At 45.6% G+C, this 25006-nt stretch overlaps 1 protein-coding gene across 1 annotated transcript in view; it reads left to right on the plus strand.

Annotated features, from left to right (window-relative positions):
• The window catches only part of RNF130 (ring finger protein 130), a 53113-nt gene that overhangs the window by 24824 nt on the left and 3283 nt on the right, over positions 1-25006 (plus strand). Inside the window, exons 3-8 of the mRNA XM_068162437.1 lie at positions 3703-3953; positions 8485-8556; positions 10358-10440; positions 18740-18836; positions 20208-20412; positions 22769-22862. Coding sequence (XP_068018538.1) covers positions 3703-3953; positions 8485-8556; positions 10358-10440; positions 18740-18836; positions 20208-20412; positions 22769-22862 — 802 coding nt within the window. The remainder of the gene's footprint in view (positions 1-3702; positions 3954-8484; positions 8557-10357; positions 10441-18739; positions 18837-20207; positions 20413-22768; positions 22863-25006) is intronic.

The raw sequence follows: 25006 nt of genomic DNA on the forward strand, positions 1-25006 counted from the left end.
CTGGGGTTGTTCAGCCTGGAGAAGAGAAGGCTTTGGGGAGACCTAATAAGGACCTTCCAGTACCCGAAGGGGGCCTACAAGAAGGTTACAGAGGGACTGCTTCCAAAGGCCTGCAGTGATAGGATGAGGGGCAATGCCTTCAAACTAGAGAAAAGCAGATTTAGATTGGCAAGTTCTTTGCCATGAGGGTAGTGGAACAGGTTGCCCAGAGAGGTGGTTGGGTCCCTATCCCTGGAGATACTCAAGGTGAGGCTCAGCAGGGCTCTGGGCAGCCTGATCCAGTCGAGGATGCCCCTGCCTACTGCAGAGGGTGTTGGACTAGATGGCTTTTGGAGGTCCCTTCCAACCCAAACCATTCTGTGATTCTAAGAGCATATTTTAACTTCTACAAACTCTGTAAAGTCTTTTTGCCTTCACCTGAGCATTTCTTTTCTACTGGAGTTTCAGAAATGCAAGGTTTCAAGGTGCTTAAAATAAATGAGTCACTCTCCTCCTGCCCCCAATTGTTCTCAAACAGGCAGCTCTTGCTAAAATTATTTAGGGTGATGCCCCTGACAAAAATATGGATGAACCAAGTCCCAGTTTCCACTGAGCCTCACTATGTTAAACAGGCACCATTTATTTTTCTTTTCTGCAGTTCTCCTTGGCTCTGGCAGGGTCAGAAGCAGCAGTAGCACTTTGGCTGTTCCCAGTTGAGTCATTTGGAATGCAAATCACTTTGCAGTGATGCCAGAGGTTCCCTTTGTGCTGGGCTTTATATAAAACGTGTGACAGATTGTCAGCTTTGTCACATTCCCTGGGCAGCAGGGAATAGGTAGAGCCTTCAGCTTTTGATCCAGATGGAACTGGATTGGTATCGGAAGATCTTCGTCAGCTTTGCTTCGCAGACAGATAGCTGTAACTCATGTCAGAGTGCTACATGGAGTGCTTCTGACTGAGATTTGGATGCTAACATCATTTCTCTGTGCAAATAAGCACCTGCTGGGGAAGCTTACAGAATATGTGCCATGGGGAATGCAGTACCCCCCCACCTTTCCCCACCTTTCTTTACTATCTGAACTAGATATGAGGCGCAGAAGTGACAGCTGGGGAAGACACCAAACAATACAAGTTAGCTGCTCTCATTTGGTCCTGTACCACCTGAGATGCAGAGTTTTGGACAACCTTGCAGGTAGGGTGGCTCTTGTCCAGTGATCAACTTCAGCAGGTCTGGACAGGGACTCTTCCCACCTGGACAAACAGGATTCTGAACAGATTTCTCCTGAAAATGAAGCAAGTGGTGGACTTTTTACTCTCTTTCTGAGGTTTGCTGCCTATTTAACGTCCTGGTTAGTTTATGTGAAACCAAACTCCCTACATCACTAACTGAAATATCTCTGGAGAGCTGAACTGAAGGGACCTCTTGTCAATCTGTGGTATACTGGTTATTCAAGAAGTTGTATCCATGATCTGTGTTGGGGTTTGGTGCTATTCAGAGCTGCTGAGTTTACTGTGACATGCTTCAAAAATATTCACAAGGAAACACTGAGCATTCTTTTCCTACATAGCCCTACAAGGCATGAATGTGCCTACCATGTTAATTTGAAATACAGTTGGCATTTCTTGGAGAAAACAATGGTTTTTTGAGGCTGCAGAATGTGGTTTTTAAAGTTTTTTGGCAAATCTTAGTTTCTGAGGTTTATCAGGTTTGACTCTCCTGAGCCATTCTGTCAGCACAAACCACAACACCCATGCTGGGGGAGCTTGCTCTGAATGCTGAGGGTAGTGGCTGTAAAAGGTACTGTTTGGCATGAAGAATGGAAAGAGTACTGAGATAACATTTTAAGACTGTTACACAAGTCTGTTAAAGGTCTCATTTTGGGGAGTTCTGTAGCTGTCTGGGTCTGGCACTCTGACTTACTGTGCCCTGGGTTTCCAAGGTGCTGCTCTTTGGGGTCTCGTAGATCATTTTGTGGCCACAATAACTTCTTAACATTATAGATCTTGGTTAAAAGACTCTGAATAGTTGTGTTAAAGAGGCCCTCCTGTTCTCTTCACTGCCACACTGGGTTCTCTGTTGACTTAAATCCATTCTAAATCCAGAATCTCTGCTTGCATTATGCAGCTCTTCTCTGAGGGAATGTGAATTGGAGCAAGCAGATGGAGCAAACAGATGAGCAGACTCTGCAAGCGTTTTGAAAATAGGTCTTGAACAGAGTTTTGGAGGGAGCAAATAGATCTGGATGAATAAGGATGGCACTCATAAGCCTTTTTTCCTTCTGGCTTTGGTTTTCCTATAAACTTTGCTTTCTTTGAACTTAGATCAGAAATGCCCTGAGTTCCACAGCCCCTTTTTCTGTGGGGCCCTTGCTTTCAAAGCATCGGTGCTCGCTCTGCTCTGCAGGTGGTTTTGTTCTTTTTCAGCAATGCTTGTGGTTAGATTCTCTTATTTTGCTTCTACCAATAATTTTCCCTTTGGGACAGGAGGTAGTCCAGAGGCAAGACACTTCAAAAACCAGATGGGCTACACATTCAAAATGGAGCAGATAAAGCTGACAGCCTCTTTGTGAGCTTATCAAGCATGTCTCTGTGTGGGTGATAAAATCAGCACTCAAACTTCAGCCAAGCTTTTTCATTTTTCTATTTTTTTTTTCCTAATTTGCAGCCAGACTTAGCTGCTTTACTTCTACTTCTGTCTGAAGTGATGTGGGCAGAAGGTTGGTTTTGTTGCTTCTGGGCTGAAATTGCCATTTGCAGGTCCTTGGCAACCTCGGTGGCACGTGAAAGCCACATAACCATGCAGGGGGAAATTGCATAACTCTCCAGAGCAACTTGCACACAGCACTGTGCATGCTGAGAGGGCTCAACCAGTATCACTGAACTCAGCTCCTAAATGTTTTCCTGTCAGTTGCCTATTTAGGTGTTCACAGCTTCCAATCTGGAACAAATGTACCTTTTAAATCCAGTTCAGACTGCACCCGGCAATTACGATGTGGGAAGCGCTGCGTAACCACCATTTGAGACCTGCTACTATGTGTGGAGCTGCAGACACTTTGCTTGTTAATGCCCTAATTTGAAAGTCTGGGTTTGAAGGAGAAGCCATGAGTTGAGTGCCCAGTATCACAGTATAGTATCATAGTATCAGTCAGGGCTGGACGGGACCACAAGGATCATCTAGTCCCAACCCCCCTGCCATGGGCAGGGACACCCCACACTAGATCAGGCTGGCCAGAGCCTCATCCAGCCTGGGCTTAAACACCTCCAGGGCTGGGGCCTCAACCACCTCCCTGGACAACCCATTCCAGGGCTTCACCACTCTCATGGGGAAGAACTTCCTCCTCACGTCCAGCCTGAATCTCCCCACCTCCAGCTTCATTCCATTCCCCCTAGTCCTATCACTCCCTGAGATTCTGAGCAGTCCCTCCCCAGCCTTCCTGTAGGGCCCTTCAGATACTGGAAGGCCACAAGTAGGTCATCTTGGAGCCTTCTCTTCTCCAGACTGAACAGCCCCAACTCCTTCAGTCTGTCCTCCTAGGAGAGGTGCTGCAGCCTTCTGCTCACCTGATCATCACCAGCTACTCTGATCAGTAGCATGTTCCACGTGCTGTAGATGGCTTAGATGAAAATCTCTAGGCTGTCAGGAGGCTTTGTGTCCGGAAGATCTCGTGAGCAGCCTGCCCTGTTAATTTTTAATGCAAATTCAATATTTCTCTCTTTTTATAGGAACTGGAGACATTGTTGCTGTCATGATTACGGAATCAAAGGTTAAGGAGATCCTGAATTACTTGGAAAAGAACATCTCTGTCCTGATGGCGATCGCAGTGGGGTCCCGTGTTCCTCCCAAGAACTTCAGCCGGGGCTCTCTAGTCTTTGTGTCAATATCGTTCATTGTTTTGATGATCATTTCTTCGGCGTGGTTAATATTTTACTTCATCCAGAAGATCAGGTACACAAGTGCACGTGACAGGAATCAGGTAAGGGAACTCCTCCTGCTTGGGTTTTTTCCCCCTCTTTAGTTTCCGGAGGTTATATTTCTGTCAAGAGAAGACAAACGGTTTCCAAGGAACATCCGTCAAAGTAGCATGCAGAACCTCTTTGCTCCAAGGCACAGCGTGTTGCCAGACAAGGTTTTTATTTGTAATAGCAAAGTGTTGTTCATCCTCAGCAGCACCATTACAAGAGCTTATTGCATGCCAGGAAAGGCTAGAACCAAAACAAAATATTTGGGGTTTGATGAGTGTAAGTCCAAGAGGAAGATAGATTCTGTGTTGGCTGTGTGCATGTTGGGAATGGGGAGGACAGTGAATGAAGTGTAGGGGAACACAGAGACTGGATGTTAGGAACAAGTTCTTTACCATGAGGGGAGCAGAACACTGCAGCAGGCTGCTCAGGGAGGTAGTTGAGGCCCCATCCCTGGAGATATTCAAGGTGAGGCTTGGCAGGACTGGGCAACCTGATCTAGTTGAGGATGCCCCTGCTTACTGCAGAGGGGGCAGACTGGATGACCTTTGGGGGTCCCTTCCAACCCAGACCCTTCTATGATTCCAACACTAAAAATTCTATCCATAGTCATAGAGGGAGCCTCAGTAATAGTTAAGGGAATTGAGAAGCTATGTAGAGGTATTTGGGAACTATAATCTGTCATGAGTGTTAGGGTAAGAAAACTGAGGTACAGAGCTGCTCAGTGAGCTGTGGTAACTTTCAGCTTTACTCAAGGTCACACTTGGCCTGGACTGCCTAATTCTGCTGGTCACATGTTCTAAGTAAGATTTTGTCCAGTATGCCTTTCCTTCATTCTTTTTCAATTCTTAAGTTGCTTAAGAACTGAACTAAGTAAGGCCATACTCAGAGCATGGCTAAATCAAGTCATCAACTCAAACAGTGTAGACTTAATGACCTGCTGCTTCCATATTGTGCTTTGGCTTTTACTGAGAAGAGTCAGTAAACCACAGGAAACCCACTGGGCTGCCTTTGCCTTTGTATCTCTCTGTCAGGGCTAGCTGACAAACCTGCTGAGGTCTAGTTAGAGTCCCCTCCTTTCTCCCTAAATTGCAGCTAATGCACAGGAGCTCGCTGCGAGGCAGCTCTTTGGTGTTTTATCAAACCTGAAACAAATGCAAACTTGGGAAGTCTCAGCTGTGACAAAGGATTTCCTTTTCAGTTCCTATAAATAGTGTCTGATGTTGCAGGTCCCGTGGGCATCCTTAGCTTTTTCCTAAGGATATCATTCTTAAATGACCACACTGTAGCCAGTATTTAGTGTGGTCCCTTGGGATGCTGAAAGTTTAAATAGAACTGTTACTGAATGGATGTCTGTGGAACGCTAAATTGTGCCTTCTGCAGCCCCTACATGGTGCTAGGCTTCTTCCAAATGTCCATGTTTCAAAACAGTTGCTCCATGGGGAAAGGGCTCTTGTGACCTTTTTCCTTTCTTTAGATTTTTACAAAGGTCAGGAGAAACTTGATGAAAATTTTATGTGGTTTAAAAAGCTGAGCTTATTAAACTTTAATAAGGAGGTGGCGACAGCTACAGCTTATTTTTGAAGAGCTTTGAGAGCTTTCAGAGAGGGAAGGCTGTACTGTTAGTGGGGAAATAACTTGGTTTAGGCTGTGATCTTGTTTTTTAAGTTATGTTGAGGCACACTTTAGAAAGGAAAATGCAACAACCACAACGACAAGAACTCCACATCAAAACCATGCTGTGTTTTGTAGGTAGTTCAAGTAGATGCTGGTATTTCACATCCATTACCCTTGTGCACTTCCACCAGAGGTATAAAATTCCTTTGCATGCCTTCTCCAGCAAGGCAGTTCTAGGTTTAAAAAGCATCTGCTGTATGCCTGTGCCCTAACTTAACAAATCCTGAGCATTTCCAACAGTAGCATAAAGTGCTTGTTAAAATTAGGAAATGGAAGAGAGAGATCTCTAAAATGGAAGAGGTGAAAGTTATTGTTTAATGAATGTGCTTACTTGGATTCATGGAATGGGTTGGGTTGGAAGGGACCTTAAAGATCATCCAGTTCCTGCCCTCCCTACCACAGGCAGGGACACCTCCCACTAGCCCAGGCTCCTCATCCAGCCTGGCCTTGAACAGCTCCAGGGAGCAGCCATCCACAGCCTCCCTGGACAGCCTTTTCCAGTGTCTCACCACCCTCACTGTAAAGAATTTCTTCCTCATCTCTAGTCTACATCTGCCCTCCTTGAGTTTAAGAGAAGATACAGAATACAAAATTAACCAGGTTAGAAAAGGCCTTTGAGATCATGGAGTCCAACCTATCACCCAACACCATCTAATCAACTGAGCCATGGCACCAAGTGCCTCATCCAGTCTCTTCTTAAACACTTCCAGTGATGGTGACTCCACCACCTCCCTGGGCAGCACATCCCAATGGCCAATTTCTCTTCCTCTGAAGAGCTTCTTCCTAACATCCAGCCCAAACCTCCCCTGGCACAGCTTGAGATGTACACATCTTGGAGCAGCTTGACTGAATTATTATGCTTCCATGGGAAAATAATCTTTGGGGTTTGTTTTTAAGATGTTTTGCAGGGCATATGCAACACCACATGCAGCACAACTAAATAGAAATGGTACCCACCATTACTTACTTAGCAGTTGAATACCTTTTCAGCCTTGTTCCTCACACTTCTGGTTAGGCAGTGATTATCTACTCCAACGGTGCACCAGTGTGTTCTGGTTTGTCAAGTGCCCAGGCAAATATGCTTGTTCCAGGACATGCAATTTAGATTTGTTTAAATTAACCAATATCATAGAATCACAGAATCAGCCAGGTTGGAAAAGACCTCAGAGATCATCAAGTCCAACCTATTACCTAATACCTAACACGGCCTGACAACTAAACCATGGCTTCAAGTGCCACATCTAATCCTTTTTAGAACACCTCCAGGGCCAGTGACTCCATCACCTCCCTGGGCAGCACATTCCAATGGCCAAATCCTCTTTCTGTGAAGAACTTTCTCCTCACCTCCAGCCTAAACTTCCCCTGGCACAGCTTGAGACTGTGCCCTCGTGTTTTGGTTCTGTTTGTCTGGGAGTAGAGACCAACCCCCACCTGGCCACAACCTCCCTTCAGGTAGTTGTAGAGAGCAATGAGGTCTCCCCTGAGCCTCCTCTTCTCCAGGCTCTTCTCACACATCGAAGTCAGGACAAGATTCCTGATTTCAGGAAGAATGCAATTTCCCCATCCTGGCTCTCTTTCTGATGCTGCATTTCCTATGCAGATATACTTCAGCCTCTGATTTCTTTGTCAAATCCATGCCCTAAAATATATGTAAGAGCTGTTCCTCTGTGGGAACCACAAAATGAAACACATGCTTATGTAATTCTAGAGTAACAGTGGTGCAGTTGGTTGTGGTGGACTTCTGAGGTCTTGGTTTCTTATATAAAAGCAGCTGCCTTGGTTTCAGTTTGCGTGCAGAGAAAATGTGTGATGTGGGGGGGACACACAACACCTCACGAAGGATTTGATTTTCTACTCTATAGATGGGCAGAAAACCCACACATTTGTTTCAGGCAATGTAGGAGGCTTTGCTAGGTGCAGTTTAGATTCTCAGGAACAGTCTCTTTCAAAGGCAGAGCACTTAGTACAAGGTGGAGATGGAGGCTGAAAGACATAAACTTCCCTTTTTCCGGTCAGTGTAAACCAAACCTGATGTCTTTGGTTCCTGAAACAAGAAGACATGAGCTTTGTTCTGTTCAGTGCCCTGTCTCTGGGATCCCAGTTGGCAAACAGCCATTCTTTGTTGGCTGGCAGCTGGGTATTGCAGTAGGAATCGGCACTGAATTGCAGGAATGGCTCCTTCCATCCAAGTGGTGGTCATATAAAAGCATAACCAACGAAAGCATAGCTTGGATTCTGCATTTAGACTGAGGTTAATCTTCAAACCAGTATTCATTTCAGCTTTATTTAAGTCTGCATTGCCTTCTTTAGATTGCATGACCCATAATTGTTTTTTTTGCCTGTGAGATCCTGGTGGTTTCAGGTAATAGCAAGAGAGAAACTAGGTTACACTGAGAGGATCTGTTACATCTCAGAACAAGATCAGCCTGCTCTAGGGGGGAAGACAGGAAAAAAACAACAAAGAGTTCAAGCTTGAGAGGAGAGCAAGGGGAGTATTACAGCATACTGAATAAGAAAGCAACATCCTCAGAATATAGCAGCAGCCATTGGCAGGGTGTATTGCTTCAGCTCCTGCCCTGCGGGCTGGGCTTGATTAGTTGTCACACAAACGTTGCATCACCTCTGTGGACCATCCAGGAGGTTTATGCCCATGGGTATCAAGTACCTTTGTGGGCTCTACTGTTGGGTTATCTTTCCTTCCTGACAAATCTGTCTGCTTTGCTGTATAAGCTTTTTGTCTTGTGTTAGCCTACTCTGATAGTGTGTGCTGCAGTGTTGGTGTGGAGCCCCAGTCAGTCATTCTGCAGGACAGTCAGGAGGCTTCGTTAGCAGGCTTAATTTGTGTTCTTTTCTTTGTCACTTCATTAGCGTCGTCTTGGAGATGCTGCCAAGAAAGCCATTGGTAAACTGACAACCAGGACAGTAAAGAAGGGGGATAAGGTATAGTAATATGATTTCAATGTGATAAACTTGAGCATCATGTTCCATTTTTGTTGGAGAAAACAATCTCGGCTTTCCCTTTCTGCTTCTGATTTCTGACCTTGCCTTCCTTCTTGGAGGTTTTACTTTGTCCATGGCACAGTATTTTGTGTAACTTTCGATGCATGCTCCAAATCTGATCCTTTCAAAGAAGTTTTCCTTGCAAAAAGACTCCTTGCACCCCATTTGGCATCTGGGACTGAGTCTGGTTTGGTGCTGGCTTGGAGAGCTCGCTGGTTGGAGGGCATAGGCCAAGAGTTGTTGACGGGAAATTCTGTAAGCTTAGAATCATTCCTATCCAAGTTGTGTAAAAGAAATTGAAAAGACAGCTAATAAAGGACTATTTCTGGTGTGAAAAAAGAAAATTAAAGGAAAGAAAAAAATGTTCAGTAATCCTGGGGGGAGGATGAACAGGTGTGTCATTAAAGATAATAAATGGTACTCCAAGAGTATTTCTGGCCTGTATAGAAACGAGAGTATAGGATGTCTTAAGTCCTACACTTTTTCTTCTTAAAGGAAGAAATAATCACTTAATCTTGCATAATTTTTGCTCTTTAATTTGCAAAAGGCAGGGGAATTCTGGCTATGATTTGATTTTCAAGAGAAGGTTATTTCCTTGGGCCCTTTTCATGTGATTCCTTTTTATCTTTCTTATCAACACTATCGGCAGTGGAAGATTAAGAGGCGATGGGAAAATTTGCTTCCAGAGAGAAGACAGAAAAAAACTCTTTCTACTCTCTGCTTCCTTGTGTAGCTTTATTTCAAGACAGTCCACTGCACCAAATCTTTTCTGTGGCTGTGGGAGTAGATGGAGATAATGGGAGCTTATTAAAAGATGCTGTCGTCTTGAGAGCGTAAAGCCAAAACTGGCAAGTGCCATGTGGGCTGCAGTACAGACAGCATGAGATGCACACACAGAGGTGAACACAGAGAAGGGGGAAACCTGTCCTTCATCAGAGCAGCCCATCAGGATTCTCTGCATGCAGCACTGGCTGGTGCTGACCAGGGAGTGGCTATTGTCTTGCTGGGGTTCCTGTCTCAGTGTCTTGCTAGTAGTTTGCTGGCATCGAAAAGAATAAAGAACTAGAGTCTGGTTTGTGTTATTCCCCCCCTCCCCCCATAAAATAGATTTTGGTGATGCTGTATCTACATCCAGATGTAGTCAACCCATTTTCATTAGGGATTTTAAATTCTCATGTTTTTATATATATATATATAAAAACCTTAACCTCTGGGAAAGCCAGAAAAGAGGGAAGAACCAGTCAGTGATCCTCATCGTCATGGCTGGGTAAGGATGATGATAATTCTGCAAATAAGTAGCAGACAGAGATATGGAACTGCTCTGAATTAGTAAATCTTGCTAGTTTGGGCTGTGAAAGGGAATTCCAGAATTCTTATTCTGACAAAAAATAAAATGCAGGGGAAAAAAAACAAACCTTAACCAAACCCAAACAACTCTGAATCCAACCAAAAATTTAGCTCTGAGCTGAAATAAAGCCTCTAGGAAAATGACCACACCATTTTCTAGTGGTTCAGCTGAATATTGGAATTAGCTTCTGTTGCAAATGGTCATTTGCCAGCTCCAAATGAGGGGAGAGATTTGTATGTGTGAGGTACTTGGCGTCGCCTTGGGATGTGGTAACCCAGGCGTCGGGTTTGAACCAGCCCCCCGGCACAGCGCGGTTCCTGCGCCAGTCACAGCTACTTTGACATTTGTCATGGCCACAACTCTTGACTTGAATTTTCCTTCTCTTCATTTTAGGAAACAGACCCAGACTTCGATCATTGTGCTGTCTGCATTGAGAGTTACAAGCAGAACGATGTCGTTCGCATTTTACCGTGCAAGTAAGCCAACAGAGTTGCTTTGTGGGGCAACTGTGTTTTTCCCCACTTTGTGATCCTTTGCTTCATTTCATGTGATTCCTGTGTTGTAATTCACAGAGACGTTTGCTAGATGCTTCCAGTCTTAATACAGCCACTTTAGACTATGATACCAGAAGGTGTGAAGGTGGATGCTGGCACTTAATGACAGTAGAGATTAAACAAAAGAGCTAGATCTTGAAGATGGGCAGGTTGGGCATGTCAGCAGTGGAGCTGTTAAGGCTGTAAGGGGTGGGTGTGATGCACATTCAAGGACTTAAATACTAGGCAGACACAAAAGAATTAAACATAAACCAGATAACAGCTGCAGCATTGTGCACATTGGCTGCTGGTTTGTGAATCAGCAAGGGAACAGAAGTGCAGTCTGTCCAACCCTCACACCTCCTCTGACATCCACCAGCACTGTGCTATTATCTGTCCCTGGTCTCTCCAGTGTGGTGTATTCTTGGCTTGTGCCTGAAGATTCAGACTTGCTGGAAAAGGGAACAGAATAACAAGTTATAATATCCTGTGCCTCCCTCTGGGACTCTCCAGCCCCCTGGAGGACTTTTATCTCTATAGTTCTACAATTAATCCTTAGCCTACAGCATGGATATTCTGCATTGATGCCTAAAATGTAGCAGCTTCCTCCTGGTTTTATGTCATTCTCTTGAGGCTTACAGGTTTTCAGCTTGTTTCCATTCCACTTCCATTGTTGAGCTGTGTTTGGATGTTTGGGGGGTTTGAGAGGTGCTTTTAAGTATTTTTTCACCAGGTGATTTGGTTTTGATGAATCAGTTCATTTTGATAGCCTTAGACATTGCTAAGGACATCTTTCCCTTGTATTCTGAAATGCAAGCTTTCTCCTCATCTGCAGACACAAAGCTCACATGTGAGTTATGTTTTATACATGCAGCCAAGATCCACTTCTGCATGAAGCAACAAAGTAATGGTGTTGGGGTTGATCTTCAGTCATGCACCAGCGGCACTTGAGAGCTCATTATTGGGCTTCCAAATCCTCCTGCAGGCTCTTCTGAATAGCTGGGATATTTTTCTTCTAATACATAATCAATTCCTGCCATCATAAATGGAAAAGAGTATTATTTGAGATCTTGCTGACTAAAATGTGTGTGCATTTGTTGTATAGAAGCTCATCTGGAAATTAGAGGAGGAATTTCTGGGAGCTGCTTACCAGTTCTGAACTGCTAAGGTGGTTGGTTGATAAACTACCTCTTAAGAAAGCCTCCCTCGTGTAGTTCAGGTTGGTATGTGAGGCTTAAAGATGTGTAATGGAGGCTGTCATGTCCCACCCCTCTGTGCCTTTGTCTTCATATTTAAGAGGTCAGAGGGGGATCCTTGCCAGCAAAGAGAGAATGAGTCTTCACCTGATAGAAAGGCATCTTCCCCCACTAAGCAGAAGGCAGAATAGGGGCTAAAAGTTAAATTCCTTAGCTAAAACTGCCATTATCCAAGCAAAGAATATGTTGCTAGTGTCAGCAGATGCAATGCAGACCATTTAACCAACATGATCATTTAGGAATTTGTTTTCATTAAAAAGCTACAAAAAGCCTTTGGAGAGCTGCAGGCAGGAAGCTTCCTGCTCTCAGGGGTGGTTAGACCTGCTTCAGGTTGCTGGATGAAGGTGTGCCTGGCTGCTATCTTGGCACAACCTCCCTTAGCACAGCCCTCCATGTGAAGGAGGTCCCAGGGCTCTTGTGCAGGTCCTTTTCTGTTCTGTTTTTCACAAGAATGTCAGGTCAGTGGCAGCTCAGATGGCAGTCCTGCCCAAGGCTGTGTGATAACTTTTATGTTCACTTTCTACTTCTCTTTGTTGAATCTCTTTTCATCTGCTGCAGCTAAACGTTGAGTTGAGTGTAAACCCATCTTGTCTAGGTGGAAACATGGAGCTGCATGCTCTCTACAAGACACTTTAATCTTTGTAGATGAAGAGCTAACCAGGAACTGAGGAAATGAGCCCAATACATTTTAGATTGCATGTAAGACTTTTTAGTCTTCAGCATTTGAGATGCTCTCATTTTGGAGGTTCACAGTTCACAGTATCACTAAGGTTGGAAGAGACCTCAAAGATCATCAAGTCCAACCTGTCACCACAGACCTCAGGTTTAATCCCTTTTTAGTGTGTGATAATTCAACCTCTTACTTGGTGCAACACGCAAAGTTAGTATAAAAAACCCAAACAAAACACAACAGCACACAAAAAAAACCCCAACCAGCTACAAAAGCATCTCCAAGCCAGGAGAGAAAACAAACTGCAAGAGAACCATGGAGAAAATGGCTCAACCAAGAGGAAGCAAATAAAAGGCTGGATGTACTTCTTACTGTGCCTGTTGAGGAAGCTCTAATCGTTAGACAGTAGGAATCACTGGCATACAACACCCTTGCTGCTTTCATCAATCTAAAAGTAACATTTGCCTTGGGTACCACAGTTGTTCTCTGCAGTTAAGTATGGCCTGTCACTCTGTATCTCAGCAGAGAGGAGCCTGGTCTGGGCAGACACACAGCAGGCAAAACCTACCAGCAGCTGAGGAAGCTGCACTTGAAATGCTGTTGTGGAACACCATGTGTGGTGTGCAGTTTTTTGTGACAGGAGGCAAATTCAAAAATGAACTAAAATGGAAATGGTTGCAAACCTGTCCCTTCAGTCAGCAAACTGATGTGCCTGACTTGATTCTCAGGAAGGCATTCTGGAAAGGCTGGGTTTGCAGTTGTCCTGATACAGACTATGAGCCTGACACCTTTAAACCCATAAAAGAATGTATAGAATAAACCAGGTTGGAAGAGACCTTCAAGATCATCGTGTCCAACCTATCATCCAACACCATTTGATCAACTAACCCATGGCACCAAGCACCCCATCAAGTCCCCTCCTGAACACCTCCAGTGATGGTGACTCCACCACCTCCCCGGGCAGTCCATTCCAATGGGCAATCACTCTCTCTGTGTAAAACTTCCTCCTAACCTCCAGCCCGAACTTCCCCTGGCACAGCCTCAGACTGTGTCCTCTTGTTCTGGTGCTGGCTGCCTGGGAGAAGAGACCAACCTCTGCCTGTTTACAACCCCCCTTCAGGTAGTTGTAGAGAGCAATAAGGTCACCCCTGAGCCTCCTCCTCTCCAGGCTAAGCAGCCCCAGCTCCCTCAGCCTCTCCTCACAGGGCTGTGCTCCAAACCCCTCACCAACTTCGTTGCCCTTCTCTGGACTCGTTCCAGCAAGTCAACCTCCTTCCTAAACTGAGGGGCCCAGAACTGGGCACAGGACTCAAGGTGTGGCCTAACCAGTGCAGTGTACAGGGGCACAATGACCTCCCTGCTCCTGCTGCCCACACTGTTCCTGATGCAGGCCAGGATGCCATTGGCGCTCTTGGCTGCCTGGGAGGCTCTCAAGGGGTAGAAAACTTGGGATCAAATTCTAGTTTTACTGGAAACTTTCCAGGGAATGAATGGGGAAACCTCCAAAAGTTCCATTGCTGTCTCCTTCACCTTGCCAGGGCATCCCAGGTGTGCTCACCAGTGGGCCAGAAAGAGAGTGACATTTATAAATATTAGTAAGTTTTGATGATTTCTCTCTTTCATCTGTTATGGATGCAGAAAGTGTCCCTGCCAATGCTGGGGGGGTTGGAACTAGATAATCTTTAAGGTCTCTTCCAGCCCAAACCATTCTGTGAATTCATGCAGTTGAGTTTCTCTGATTCATCCTGTGCTTCAGGGAGAAATGCTCTCAGTACCAGGCAGCCTATGGACATACCTAGAGCTGTTGGTGTCAGAGGGGTAAGGCAGCCATCTGGCTTAGGCTTACAAGCCCGAGGAGCATCTCTGGCATTTGTGAATATCATAATACAAGTTTAAAATGAGTAAGCAAACCTCAGGAGGATTCTAGCAAGAGACAAATCTCGTGGATGATTTTCTTTTCAGATACTCTGCCATCACACCTCTGCATCTGGGAGATGAGCAGGCTCTAGGTGAAAAGTGATCAGGAGAGGGTAGTGTGAAGGACTAGAGAGAGATAAGAGATGGGGAGAGCAAAATGACAGGTCAGGAAAGCAGAGAGAAGGACACTGGAAAGGGCAGAAAGGTGGCCTGGGAAAGAAGGAATTTGCAGGGTAGGAAGAGAATTAAAGGCGTAGGGAACATATTCAAATAAATGGCTTTTGAGCCAAATCCTTTATAATTCCTGTCCTGAGCAAGAAGGGGGAAGTGACTAAGCCAGGTCCTCACTTCTGACCCTCTGCTGCTGCACAGGGCTGCTCTTTTTTTTCTCTTTTTTCCTGTTAGCAGCAAATTACCACAATATCTCAATGCCATCCTTCTGCTTGCTGCAGTGCCTCTGCACAACCCCATTTTCTGTGCTGCCTGCTTGCCAGGACAGTCTCTCTTTCCCCCCAGCAACACTACATATCTGCTGTAAGCACTGACCTGTCCTCCCCTGGCATTGCCTGCCTGCTGGGAGGGGACGTGGGGCCTTCCTCCCCACCACAGCAGGCCAGACATCCCTCCTCACCCACACTGGCTGCAATGGGCTGCCTGCAGCAGGGCAGCAAGGAGCTGTGTGCTGCTTGTGGGCCTGGCTGGGGGGTTTGTACCTCAGGACAAGGGATGCAGCTGCTCCTGCAGCAGCACGTTGATCAGGTGCCTTCAGTGGGATGCTGCACTGAGCAGGGCAGTGTAGTTGAGCTGTTGGGAGATAGCACCTCCAAACTGATTCAAACCCTTCTCCTTGTGTGACATGTGAATTTGGAGATACTACACCACCAAAGGAGATTTTGTAACTCAGTTGTTCTGTGTGAAATGCTGCAAGGAAGCTCAGCTGTATAACAGAGTGAGTTTTATGATGTTTATTATAAGCTGGAGGGCACCTGGCTTGGGTATGCTGACTGAGTGGAAAAATACCTGCAGGTCACCAGTTTGGAGTTATGCCTGCATGGGAGACTCCTTCAGTGCTACCAGCCTGGCTGCTGGCTGTGCTGTCTCCAGCCCTGAGGCTGGAGAAGCAGCAAAAGCTGTGTCACATCTGACTCCCTGGCGTGTGGCTTCTGGGGGAACATCATCAACTGCCGTGACCTAGAGCAACTTGCTTGGAACTCTTCAGATTTATGGTCTTGGGAAGAAGCAAGTGAGAGAAATAGGAAGATGGAGAAGGTTTGAGGTAGCAGAAAAGGCGAGGACTTACTTTGTCAGACTGAATGTTTGAAATCCTTCCTGTGTTCACTGTCTTCCTTGCCTGTACAACTGCTTTTTAACTCTTGCAAGCAGAGAAATCAGCCAGAGCCCCAGTGATGGTTATCAGCAAGCTTTTTAAGGAGCAGCATAAGCAGGAGGCAGAGCCATGCTGATCTAAATCAATAAATAGCCTTTGGAGAACTGCACTTTTTTGGAAGCACATTAATAAACATCCTTGAAGGTTTGTGAGCTAAAAGCAAAGAATGAAGAGGTCACACAAAGAGTTGGAGCTGTTCTGGTGCATTTGGACTCTATCAAAGTGCTAATGACTCTTTAAAATAAGCCATCGTATTTAGTGGGTGCATGTTGGCATCCCTATCAGTCGCCTGCTTGAGCTGATCTGAGTGCTTCTGCAGCACTGATTAGCCGATAACGATATATCAAAGCTCTTTTCATGCTGCTCTGGAGTCTTCTTGTCTGCAGTTTCCCAAAACATTAGATTTTCAGGTTTGTCCTTCTCTAAAAAATACCCAAACCCCCCAGACTTTGGAGACTGAAAAGGAAACATGAGCAAATAAAAGCCCTGCTCTGGCTAACAGAGACAAATAGCATCTCTCTGTGTTGCAGAGGATTTCAGCCCATTTTCTGTCGCTCAGGATTTCCTAAACATTGTTTGCTGTTGTTTTGTGAGTAATAAAGGGAAGGCATTAAGACCTAATAACATCAGGAGGCTGCATTTTGTGCCTTCACTCAGGCAGTAAGCACTGCACATATCCTGTTTTTCATGATGGCTGTTTGCTAAAGGACACAGGCTGAGATTCCCTGTGGGTTTGAATTCTTGCAGTACCTGGGGTGGAGATAAGCAAATTCCTTTTGCTCCACATCCCTCTTCTGCTGGCTGTATTATATTCTGTAACTATGCATCTTGAGCTGGTACAAGTAGGATGTATAGCTGATGTAGTAGGATGTAGCTGACTGGATCCTAATTATGTGCTTGATACATCCTGATAGACTTTAGTCCCTCCAGCAGCCTGGGCAGCCACAGACAAAACTCAGTACATGCTGTCCTCTTCCATGTTTGTTAACCATTTCAGGAGGCCCTTCTCTTGGTTTGCTCTGCAGAGTTTTAAAAGGGAGCTGTCTGGTTTTAAGGGCTAGGGAGCATAGAAGTCCCAGGGCCCAAGAGGAGCTTCCTGAGGCATAAAGCAGCATGCATAACCTGGGGAAGGAGGGGGCAGAGCATCTCTCAACTTCATGCTGCCTTGGGGGCATGCGTGACCTCTTGCAGACTGTGCTGATGCCTCAAACAGACGGCAAGAACTCCCTGTTCTGCCACTGCCCCTTCACCTGCTGCTTTCAGAGCACAGCTCTTTGCTGGCTAAGCAGCCCTTGTAACTGCTGATCCGTGTGGTGATGGCCAGTCTGCCGTGCTCAGGTGTGCCTGCTCCTCCTGGCTTTTAGCTCTGCAGTCAGGGCTACTGAAAATAGAAGATCTGGGTTCTTACCATAGTGATGACTCTTTGCTAAAGCTGCACTGTGCAGAGTCTGGTGGTATCCATTTCTGCCATGAATAGGCTCAGAGAAGTCCTTTCCCTTGGTGAAAAGCCAGGATGACATTTCCTTTAGTACCCTTAATTAGATGCATTGTTTTGGTCTCTGCCTGGCCCTTCCTTCTGATACTGGTTGATATCACTCCCAACACTGTTACCTTTATATTCATGTATGTGACTAGGACTTACCTGCAACTTAGGTGGCAATTCAGGCTGTGCTCTGCTGCAGAGTTCTCTGCAGTACAGGGAGAAGTCCACTTTGCCTTTTTTTCATCTTTGCAAGACTCCTTTTTCTTCTTTTCAAGACCATCACACAATGGACACGATGTTATTTCCCTTCCTGGCCTCAAGAAACACTGATTGTAGGAAAGCCTTTATCATTTTCACTTAGATGTGATAATTCTGAAAGCCTTTCTGAATTCCAGCATAAGTGTGTTTGAGTTGGTTGCACTGACTTGTGAATTAAATTGGCTGCTGCTGGATCTGTGCTTTTCCTACCCAATTTATGGCCAGGCTCTGCACAGACATTGAGGCAAGACTCAAGACTTAACACAAGGTTATGCTGGGGGCTTTGTCACCCTGCCCATGTGCATTCCTGTATCCACAGTAAAAAACATAATCTTTTTAAGTGTTTCTAGTTGAAATATTAGTGAAGGCTAGCAACAACAGGGACTGGCTGGAAAGCAGCCCTGAGGAGAGAGACTTGGGGGTGCTGGTGGACAAAAAGCTCAACAGGAGCTCTCAGTGTGCACTTGTAGCCCAGAAAGCCAATCAGATCCTGGGCTGCATCAAGAGAAGTGTGGCCAGCAGGGCAAGGGAGGTGATTCTCCCCCTCTGCTCAGCTCTGGGGAGACCCCACCTGAAGTCCTGCCTCCAGCTCTGGAGCCCCTATTACAAGAGGGATATGGAGGTGCTGGTAGGTGTCCAGAGAAGGGCCATGAGGATGAGCAGAGGGCTGGAGCACCTCTCCTATGAGGGCAGACTGAAGGAGTTGGGGCTGTTCAGTCTGCAGAAGAGAAGGCTCCCAGGTGACCTAATTGTGGCCTTCCAGTATCTGAAGGGGGCTACAGGAAGGCTGGGGAGGGACTGCTCAGGATATCAGGTAGTGATAGGACTAGGGGGAATGGAATGAAGCTGGAGGTGGGAAGATTCAGGCTGGAGGGGAGGAGGAAGTTCTTCCCCATGAGAGTGGTGAAGCCCTGGAATGGGTTGTCCAGGGAGGTGGTTGAGGCCCCATCCCTGGAGGTGTTTAAGCCCAGGCTGGATGAGGCTCTGGCCAGCCTGCTCTAGTGTGGGGTGTCCCTGCCCATGGCAGGGGGGTTGGAACTAGATGATCCTTGTGACCCTGACTGATACTATGATACTATTTATTTATTAATCTTTATTATTATGTTTAGTTTCCCATATTGCAGCCAGCACAGAACTCTGGCAGTTTGTTCTGCTGGCTTCATGGACAAACAAAAATAAAAGGCACTCTCTCAAGCTGATGTTGAAGTAGTTTTCATTGTGTACAGTAGCACTGCTTGCTGATGAGCTCTGTGCCTTGTGTGTCCTTCCAGGCACGTGTTCCACAAAGCCTGCGTGGATCCATGGCTCAGTGAGCACTGCACGTGTCCAATGTGCAAACTGAACATTTTGAAGGCACTGGGGATTGTGGTAAGTTGCACTGCTGTCAGCTCTTTCTCCCACACCTACGACCCAGAACAGGAGGAGTAATTGTAGGGGAGAAAAGGGGAGGGATGTTCCAGTACCCTTACTCAGAAAGTGTTTAGTTGGGTTTGGGGTTTCTCTTACCAATTTCATTGCTGCTGATAAAGCTCATTTGGGTTTGCTATTCATTTCCCTGGTTGCTCATTGAGGATATATTGTTACAAGCTGCACCAGGGGAGGTTCAGACTGGGAGAAATTCTTCATAGAGTGATTGCCCATTGGAATGGGCTGCCTGGGGAGGTGGTGGAGTCACCATCACTGGAGGTGTTTAGGAGGAGACTTGATGGGGTGCTTAGTGCCATGGGTTAGTTGATTAGGTGGTGTTGGATGATAGGTTGGACACAATGATCTTGAAGGTCTCTTCCAACCTACTCCTATTCTATTCCATTCCGTTCCATTCCATTCCATTCACATTTATAACAATTTCTTATCTCCTGCAAGTCTACCAGGTTCTCCAGAATCTTCCCTTTTGTCAGTTTCTGTCAACACAACCCTTCTGTGTTAAATTGACTCTTGTTGTGGTCTCCCATAAACACTCTTTCCTTTGTTTAGTGTTTGTACACATCAAAAGCCATGCCCTAGCTGAGGCCAGTGAGGTTTTTTCCTCAAGCAGATCAGGGCTTATAGGATGATCTCTGGGGACTGCTTTTATTCACAAAGGGGACAGAAGGATGATCTCTGGGGACTGCTTTTATTCACAAAGGGGACAGAAAGATGATCTCTGGGGACTGCTTTTATTCACAAAGGGGACAGAAGTGAAGAACCTCAGTGAGGTTCTTTGCACGAGTAACAAGCAGGAGCGATGCTGTTTTCAGAAGAAGCAAGGGAGGAGAGGAGTACATGAAGATCCTGTCTAAAGCAGCCTGTGAGAATAGTCAGGTCTCCATTTTCAGCTGTGTCAGTTGCAAATTTGCACATTTCCTAAGAAACAATTGTGGCTGTGTTGTGGGTGAGCTTTTATTTGCAAGTAGTAGGATAACTGGATGGTAGCAGAGTAGCATTGCAGTTGTAGCATCTCTTTCAGAGGAGGATGCAGTGGAATTTGATGCATGGCATCACTGCTCATAGTGGTAAGCTATGCATCCATAGGCTATGACAGAAGCATGATTGAGTCCCTTTTTCAATCTTAATCCTGTTTGCTGCTGCTTCCTCCACCTCTCTAAGGTGGGCTGAAGGAGCCACTTGTTTCTCTCCCATGTGGCCTGAGGACAGCCAGGGTGGCTGAGCAAAGCTTGAATGAAGTTCACTCAAGTTCTAGGTTTGCTCCTTGTAGAACATTCACCACTGTGATGTGAAATTGCCCTCTTTCCCCCCCAGCCAAACGTGCCCTGTACAGATAATGTAGCCTTTGACATGGAAAGGCTGACCAGGGGCCAGCCAGCCAGCAGGCGCTCGGCACTCGGCGACTTCACCACCGACAGCTCCCTCAGCCTGGAGCCCCTGCGCACCTCCGGGATGTCACAGCTGCCCCAGGACGGAGAGCTGACGCCAAGGTCAGGGGAGATCAACATTGCTGTCACAAGTAAGTTTGCTTTGGCTTCCAGTTCCGTTCTGTGGTTTCTCTGGCATGTGGCACTTGCTCTGCTCTAGCTCTGTGCTGCAGGGCCGTGGTAGAAGATCTCTCTGCGAGGGACAAAGGTGACCTCAGTGTCTCTGCAAGAGGTGCAAGCTGCCTATTGGAATGGGTGACTCTTGGGTGTGACTGTGCCAACACCTCCCTTGTCAGTGGTACAGCCATTTAGTTCTGCCTGCAAAGAACACTGGGTGCACTAAAATGGCAGCAATATCACCCTCCTGAATTTGGTGACCATGGAGAAACCATGACTGGATGTTAGGAAAAAGTTCTTTACAATGAGGGTGGTTGAGCCCAGAGATGTGGTTGAGGCCTCATCCCTGGACATACTCAAGGTGAGGCTCAAGAGGGCTCTGGGTGACCTGATCTAGGTGAGGATGTCCCTGCTGACTGCACAGGGGGTTGGATTAGATGACCTCTGGAGGTCCCTTCCAACCTGGGTGATTCTGTGATGCTATGATTTACCTTTTCAGAATACTTCACATGCAATAATTTATACAAGTACAAATATTTTAGCTGATGACTACTTCTGCAGACATCTTTGTCCCCTGGGAACATCACTGCTGGGATTCTGACACTTCTGAGCAGATGGGTTTTCTTGCAAAATTTGTCAACTCAAAGAAGTGTTTGATGAGCCACATTTGAGTACTGTCCTGGTGTTTTATGATGTCAGAAAACTGCTCCTGCTGCACTCTTTGCAAGCTCTTATCCATAAGAGCAACATGAGAAATTTCCACTCCCTGGCTTTCACCTAGGGTTATGCTACAATGAATACAACATGTGTGGAACTGCATCATTTTTCCATGTGCTGTACAGTCTCAAATCGATGCATGAATGGTTGTTTTTCTGGCTGAACTGCAGAAACAGAGTCCATGCAGCACAACAGGCTTTGCTTTCTCCTTGTGTTTTGCTTATGTGCATCTGTGATCTAGATTTTGGAAGTAGTGACACTTTGCCACTGATGTATGTAGCTGTAACTGATGCAGCCCCTTAGAGCATTTCTTTAGCTGCTGTAGCAAAGTAAATGTCTTACTTAAAAAAAACCAAACCTCATTTAATGAAACACATAGTCCATACCCAAAAAAAGAAAGGTGTTGAGAAGGAAAAATCCACACACAAAATCTAGGTTCTTTACCAAGCCAGTAAGCCACTTTGTCCTGGCAGTGTTTGACACCTGATTCATCTTGCATTCAGCTCTGCTGAGCAGGGAGCAGATCTGTTGGTGCGCTGCTTTCCCTGTCCTGGGTGGGAAAGCTCTCCAGTTCAACTGAGATTTTTCACTAGTTGCTTCTACTGAAGGTATTTTCACTGTCCCCAGCTGTAGTGCTGCTCTTGCACAGATGGGCTAGCAGGGTAAAACAAGAAACAATCAGCAGGGTAAAACAAGAAACAATCAGCAGGGTAAAACAAGAAACAATTAGCAGGGTAAAACAAGAAACAATCAGCAACAGCTCTTTCTGACAATGTTGATAAAACAAAGCTTTAGAAAAGGCTGTTCCAATGTTTAGTCTTTCTGGATGACACATGCATTCATTGCTGCATGGCAGTTACACCAAAAGCTATATTCAACCAAAGTGTTTGTGTTCCAAACTGTTACTGTGTGCCAAACTGATCTTGAGAGGGGAGAACTTGGAATAGTGAACATTCTTTTATAGCCTTCTTGATACTACTCTTTGTGGGGTTTTTTTTTCATGTCTCTGTATGTACACTGATGGTGAAATGATTTTTCCATGCTGTGTTCCTGTTGTGAAATGGAAAACTCTGGTTGTGTTTTACTGCTGAACAAAGCTATCCTGGGTTTGGGGTTGTTTTTAAAGTAGCACTGTAGCATTTGTGAGGGAAAGAGGGAGGATGGGAGGGAGGGCGGGAGGGAGGGGGTGAAGACACAAGTTAAGTGTGAAAGCATTGAGTGTGCCAAACACGTGAAGAGTCTCATCTCAGCATATCTAAACCAACCCTGACAAATCTTCTTGCTGACTTGGGGGTGGACAGAGTTTTCATTACATTTTCCCTTGTTCCTGCATTTCACTTGACATTAAGTAATTTTCCTTTATCACTAACCTTTGGGCTCAGCCAGGAAATATTGTTGTGCCATGCTTGTTTTCCACACCTCTCTCCGCTTCTTCTTTGCTAGCCTTCTCCAGTCAGTAACTCTGTGGCTAACCTCCTTCTGCTTCACCTCCTGGTGCCAGTCATGGCTTAGAAGCCTCTTGCCTTCCGCCAGTGGTGTTTGAGGGAAATATTGGCATCGCTTTGACATAAGCCTTCTCCCACGAGTGATTTCCTCCCTTTCCTTTGTCAACAGAAGAATGGTTTATTATTGCCAGTTTTGGCCTCCTCAGTGCCCTTACACTCTGCTACATGATCATCAAAGCCACAGCTAGCTTGAATGCTAATGAGTAAGTAAATGTTCAGATGTTTCTATCTGTTTCTGGTGGGTGTGTGTCTCGGACAATATTGGGAACAACTATCAAGGGACTAGAGACAGGGGAAATGCAGTTTTCACATGATCTGGTTCCTTTCCTGCCCTTCTGAATGTGTCTCTGTTATGAGCAGGTTCCAGGGTAGCATCTAAAGCCCCTCTTACTTTAGCTGGATTGTCTGAGGAGATCTCTGTATCAAATGGAGACAAAGCATGGAGAAAAGAGAGAATATTTATATTAATTCCTTGATCACTAGTCTAGGTGAACATTGGATTGCTGCCATGTTCAAATCCCCCCCTTCCCAATTCACCTGACAGAGCCAAAGATTACTACCATCAGTTGCCTTTTGACAGTTTTCACCTCAATTTTGTAGTCAGGTTTCATACTAAAAAGGGGAGGAGGGGGGAATCTACATTCCTAGCTGGCACACTTTCAGCTAAGAGAAAAGGTGTTTAAATGGAAAACCACTTTTTTGTTCTTGGGAGAGGGAGAGATGAAGACAGTGAACACACTACTGCTTCTCCTTTCAAGTGAGGAGAGCAGCCCAGTCTTCTCACCTCTCATTCCAGTATGCTTAAGAATTGCAGTCAAAGGAGTGCCTGAAGACTTGTCTGCCTTTTTAATGCACCTCCAGTGCCTCCCTGCAGACAGGCTGGACAAGAAATAAGCACACAACTTTCAGGCTTTTTTTTGATAGCCCTATGTGTGGGCACACACAAATCTGTTCTGCAGATACATTACCTGGGTACATCCAGCTGTTTTCACTTAGGTGTATGGAACAGCTGGGCTCATGGTATCTGTTTAATCATCATTTATTCATGTGAGGAGGGAGAGTGTCAAAACCTCTATCTGCACATCTTGACGCAGCTAAGCTGCCATCGATGTGTTGATCTCATACTGAAAGTGGGGTGAGATTCAAAGGCAGCAGCCTGTGGAAGTGAAGCTTTATAAACATGGTTTTATTTTTTTCTTGTGACAGAGAAGTGCCTTTTTTACTTCTGCTGCTGTCTGGAAAGCATAAGGTGTCCTCCTCAATAAGATGGAAACATGTCTAATATAGTCTTCAGTGTAAGACTTTAGACAGTCTCAAGCTAATCTTGGGGGGACCATGATAAGTTCTTAGAGGTTTTTGCTCATCAGGGATCTTTGATTACTATTAAATTGCCAGTCTTCCTTTCCTCCTCCTCCTTTCAGATGCTAATCCCACAGGGCTTAATGAAGAGAAAGGGTTTGTATTTCAAATAGCCCTAGCAAGTCTCCTGATTTTTAAATCTCTTTTTCTCCACCTGTCAAAATCTTGAAACTGCAGCTGTCAGCTAGCAGTTTGCTAACATAGCTGCAGCTGAACGTTGATTCTCTGCACTCAGAAATTAGCTTGGGAAAGCAGGGAGCCAGATAAGTAGTGAAACAGGAGTGTCTGCATTTCTGGGCATTTCCACATCATTAGGAAGAAGACAAAGGAACTGTATCCCATGAAATATCATCCAGATGTGGGCACTGATAGCAGATGCATTTCTGCCTTGCCTTGCAACTCTTCTTTTTGTTGTCTTTTGGGATCGGGGTCTATTTTTACTGGAAAGACAAGCAAGCTTCTTCACATTGGCAGAGAGTTGGGGCCTCCAGCAAAGTGTTTTCACAGTGATGTTCCCTTAGTAGCAACAAAGGGTGCGCTGATGTGAGGAGAGCTGCTTTCCCCAGGGACAGAAAGGAAACTGCAGGCATACACCTAGTGTATGCTTTGAGGCAGACATAAGGAAACTGGCACCTGCAGAAACCAGAGCTGTCAAAAATCACTTATTTAGGCAACTGAGGCACCTAGCTGTAGCCTTTAACCTGCAGAACTTTTAGACTGAATCCTCTGGGATCTAAGCAGCCTGCACAAGTGCTGCTAGGTTTGACTCAGACAGTATAAAATGTGTGTGCATGACACTGGTGCTTGGGTTTATAGTTTTGTTGACACCTCGTTGACACTGCCACACAAAGCATTTCCTGGGTTGAGTGTCATTCCAAATAACACAGCAGGTCCCTCTCACTGTGATGTCTGCTCAGTACCTGCTTTTTATGCAGTTCTCCCTGTGAAAAGCAATAGTAGCATGGCCTGCATTCGTTATTGTAGTGTT

Source organism: Melanerpes formicivorus, unplaced genomic scaffold (genome assembly GCF_026170545.1).
Source record: "Melanerpes formicivorus ecotype bairdi unplaced genomic scaffold, bMelFor1.0.p_v2 SCAF_2, whole genome shotgun sequence".
NCBI classification, from domain to species: Eukaryota; Metazoa; Chordata; class Aves; order Piciformes; family Picidae; genus Melanerpes; species Melanerpes formicivorus.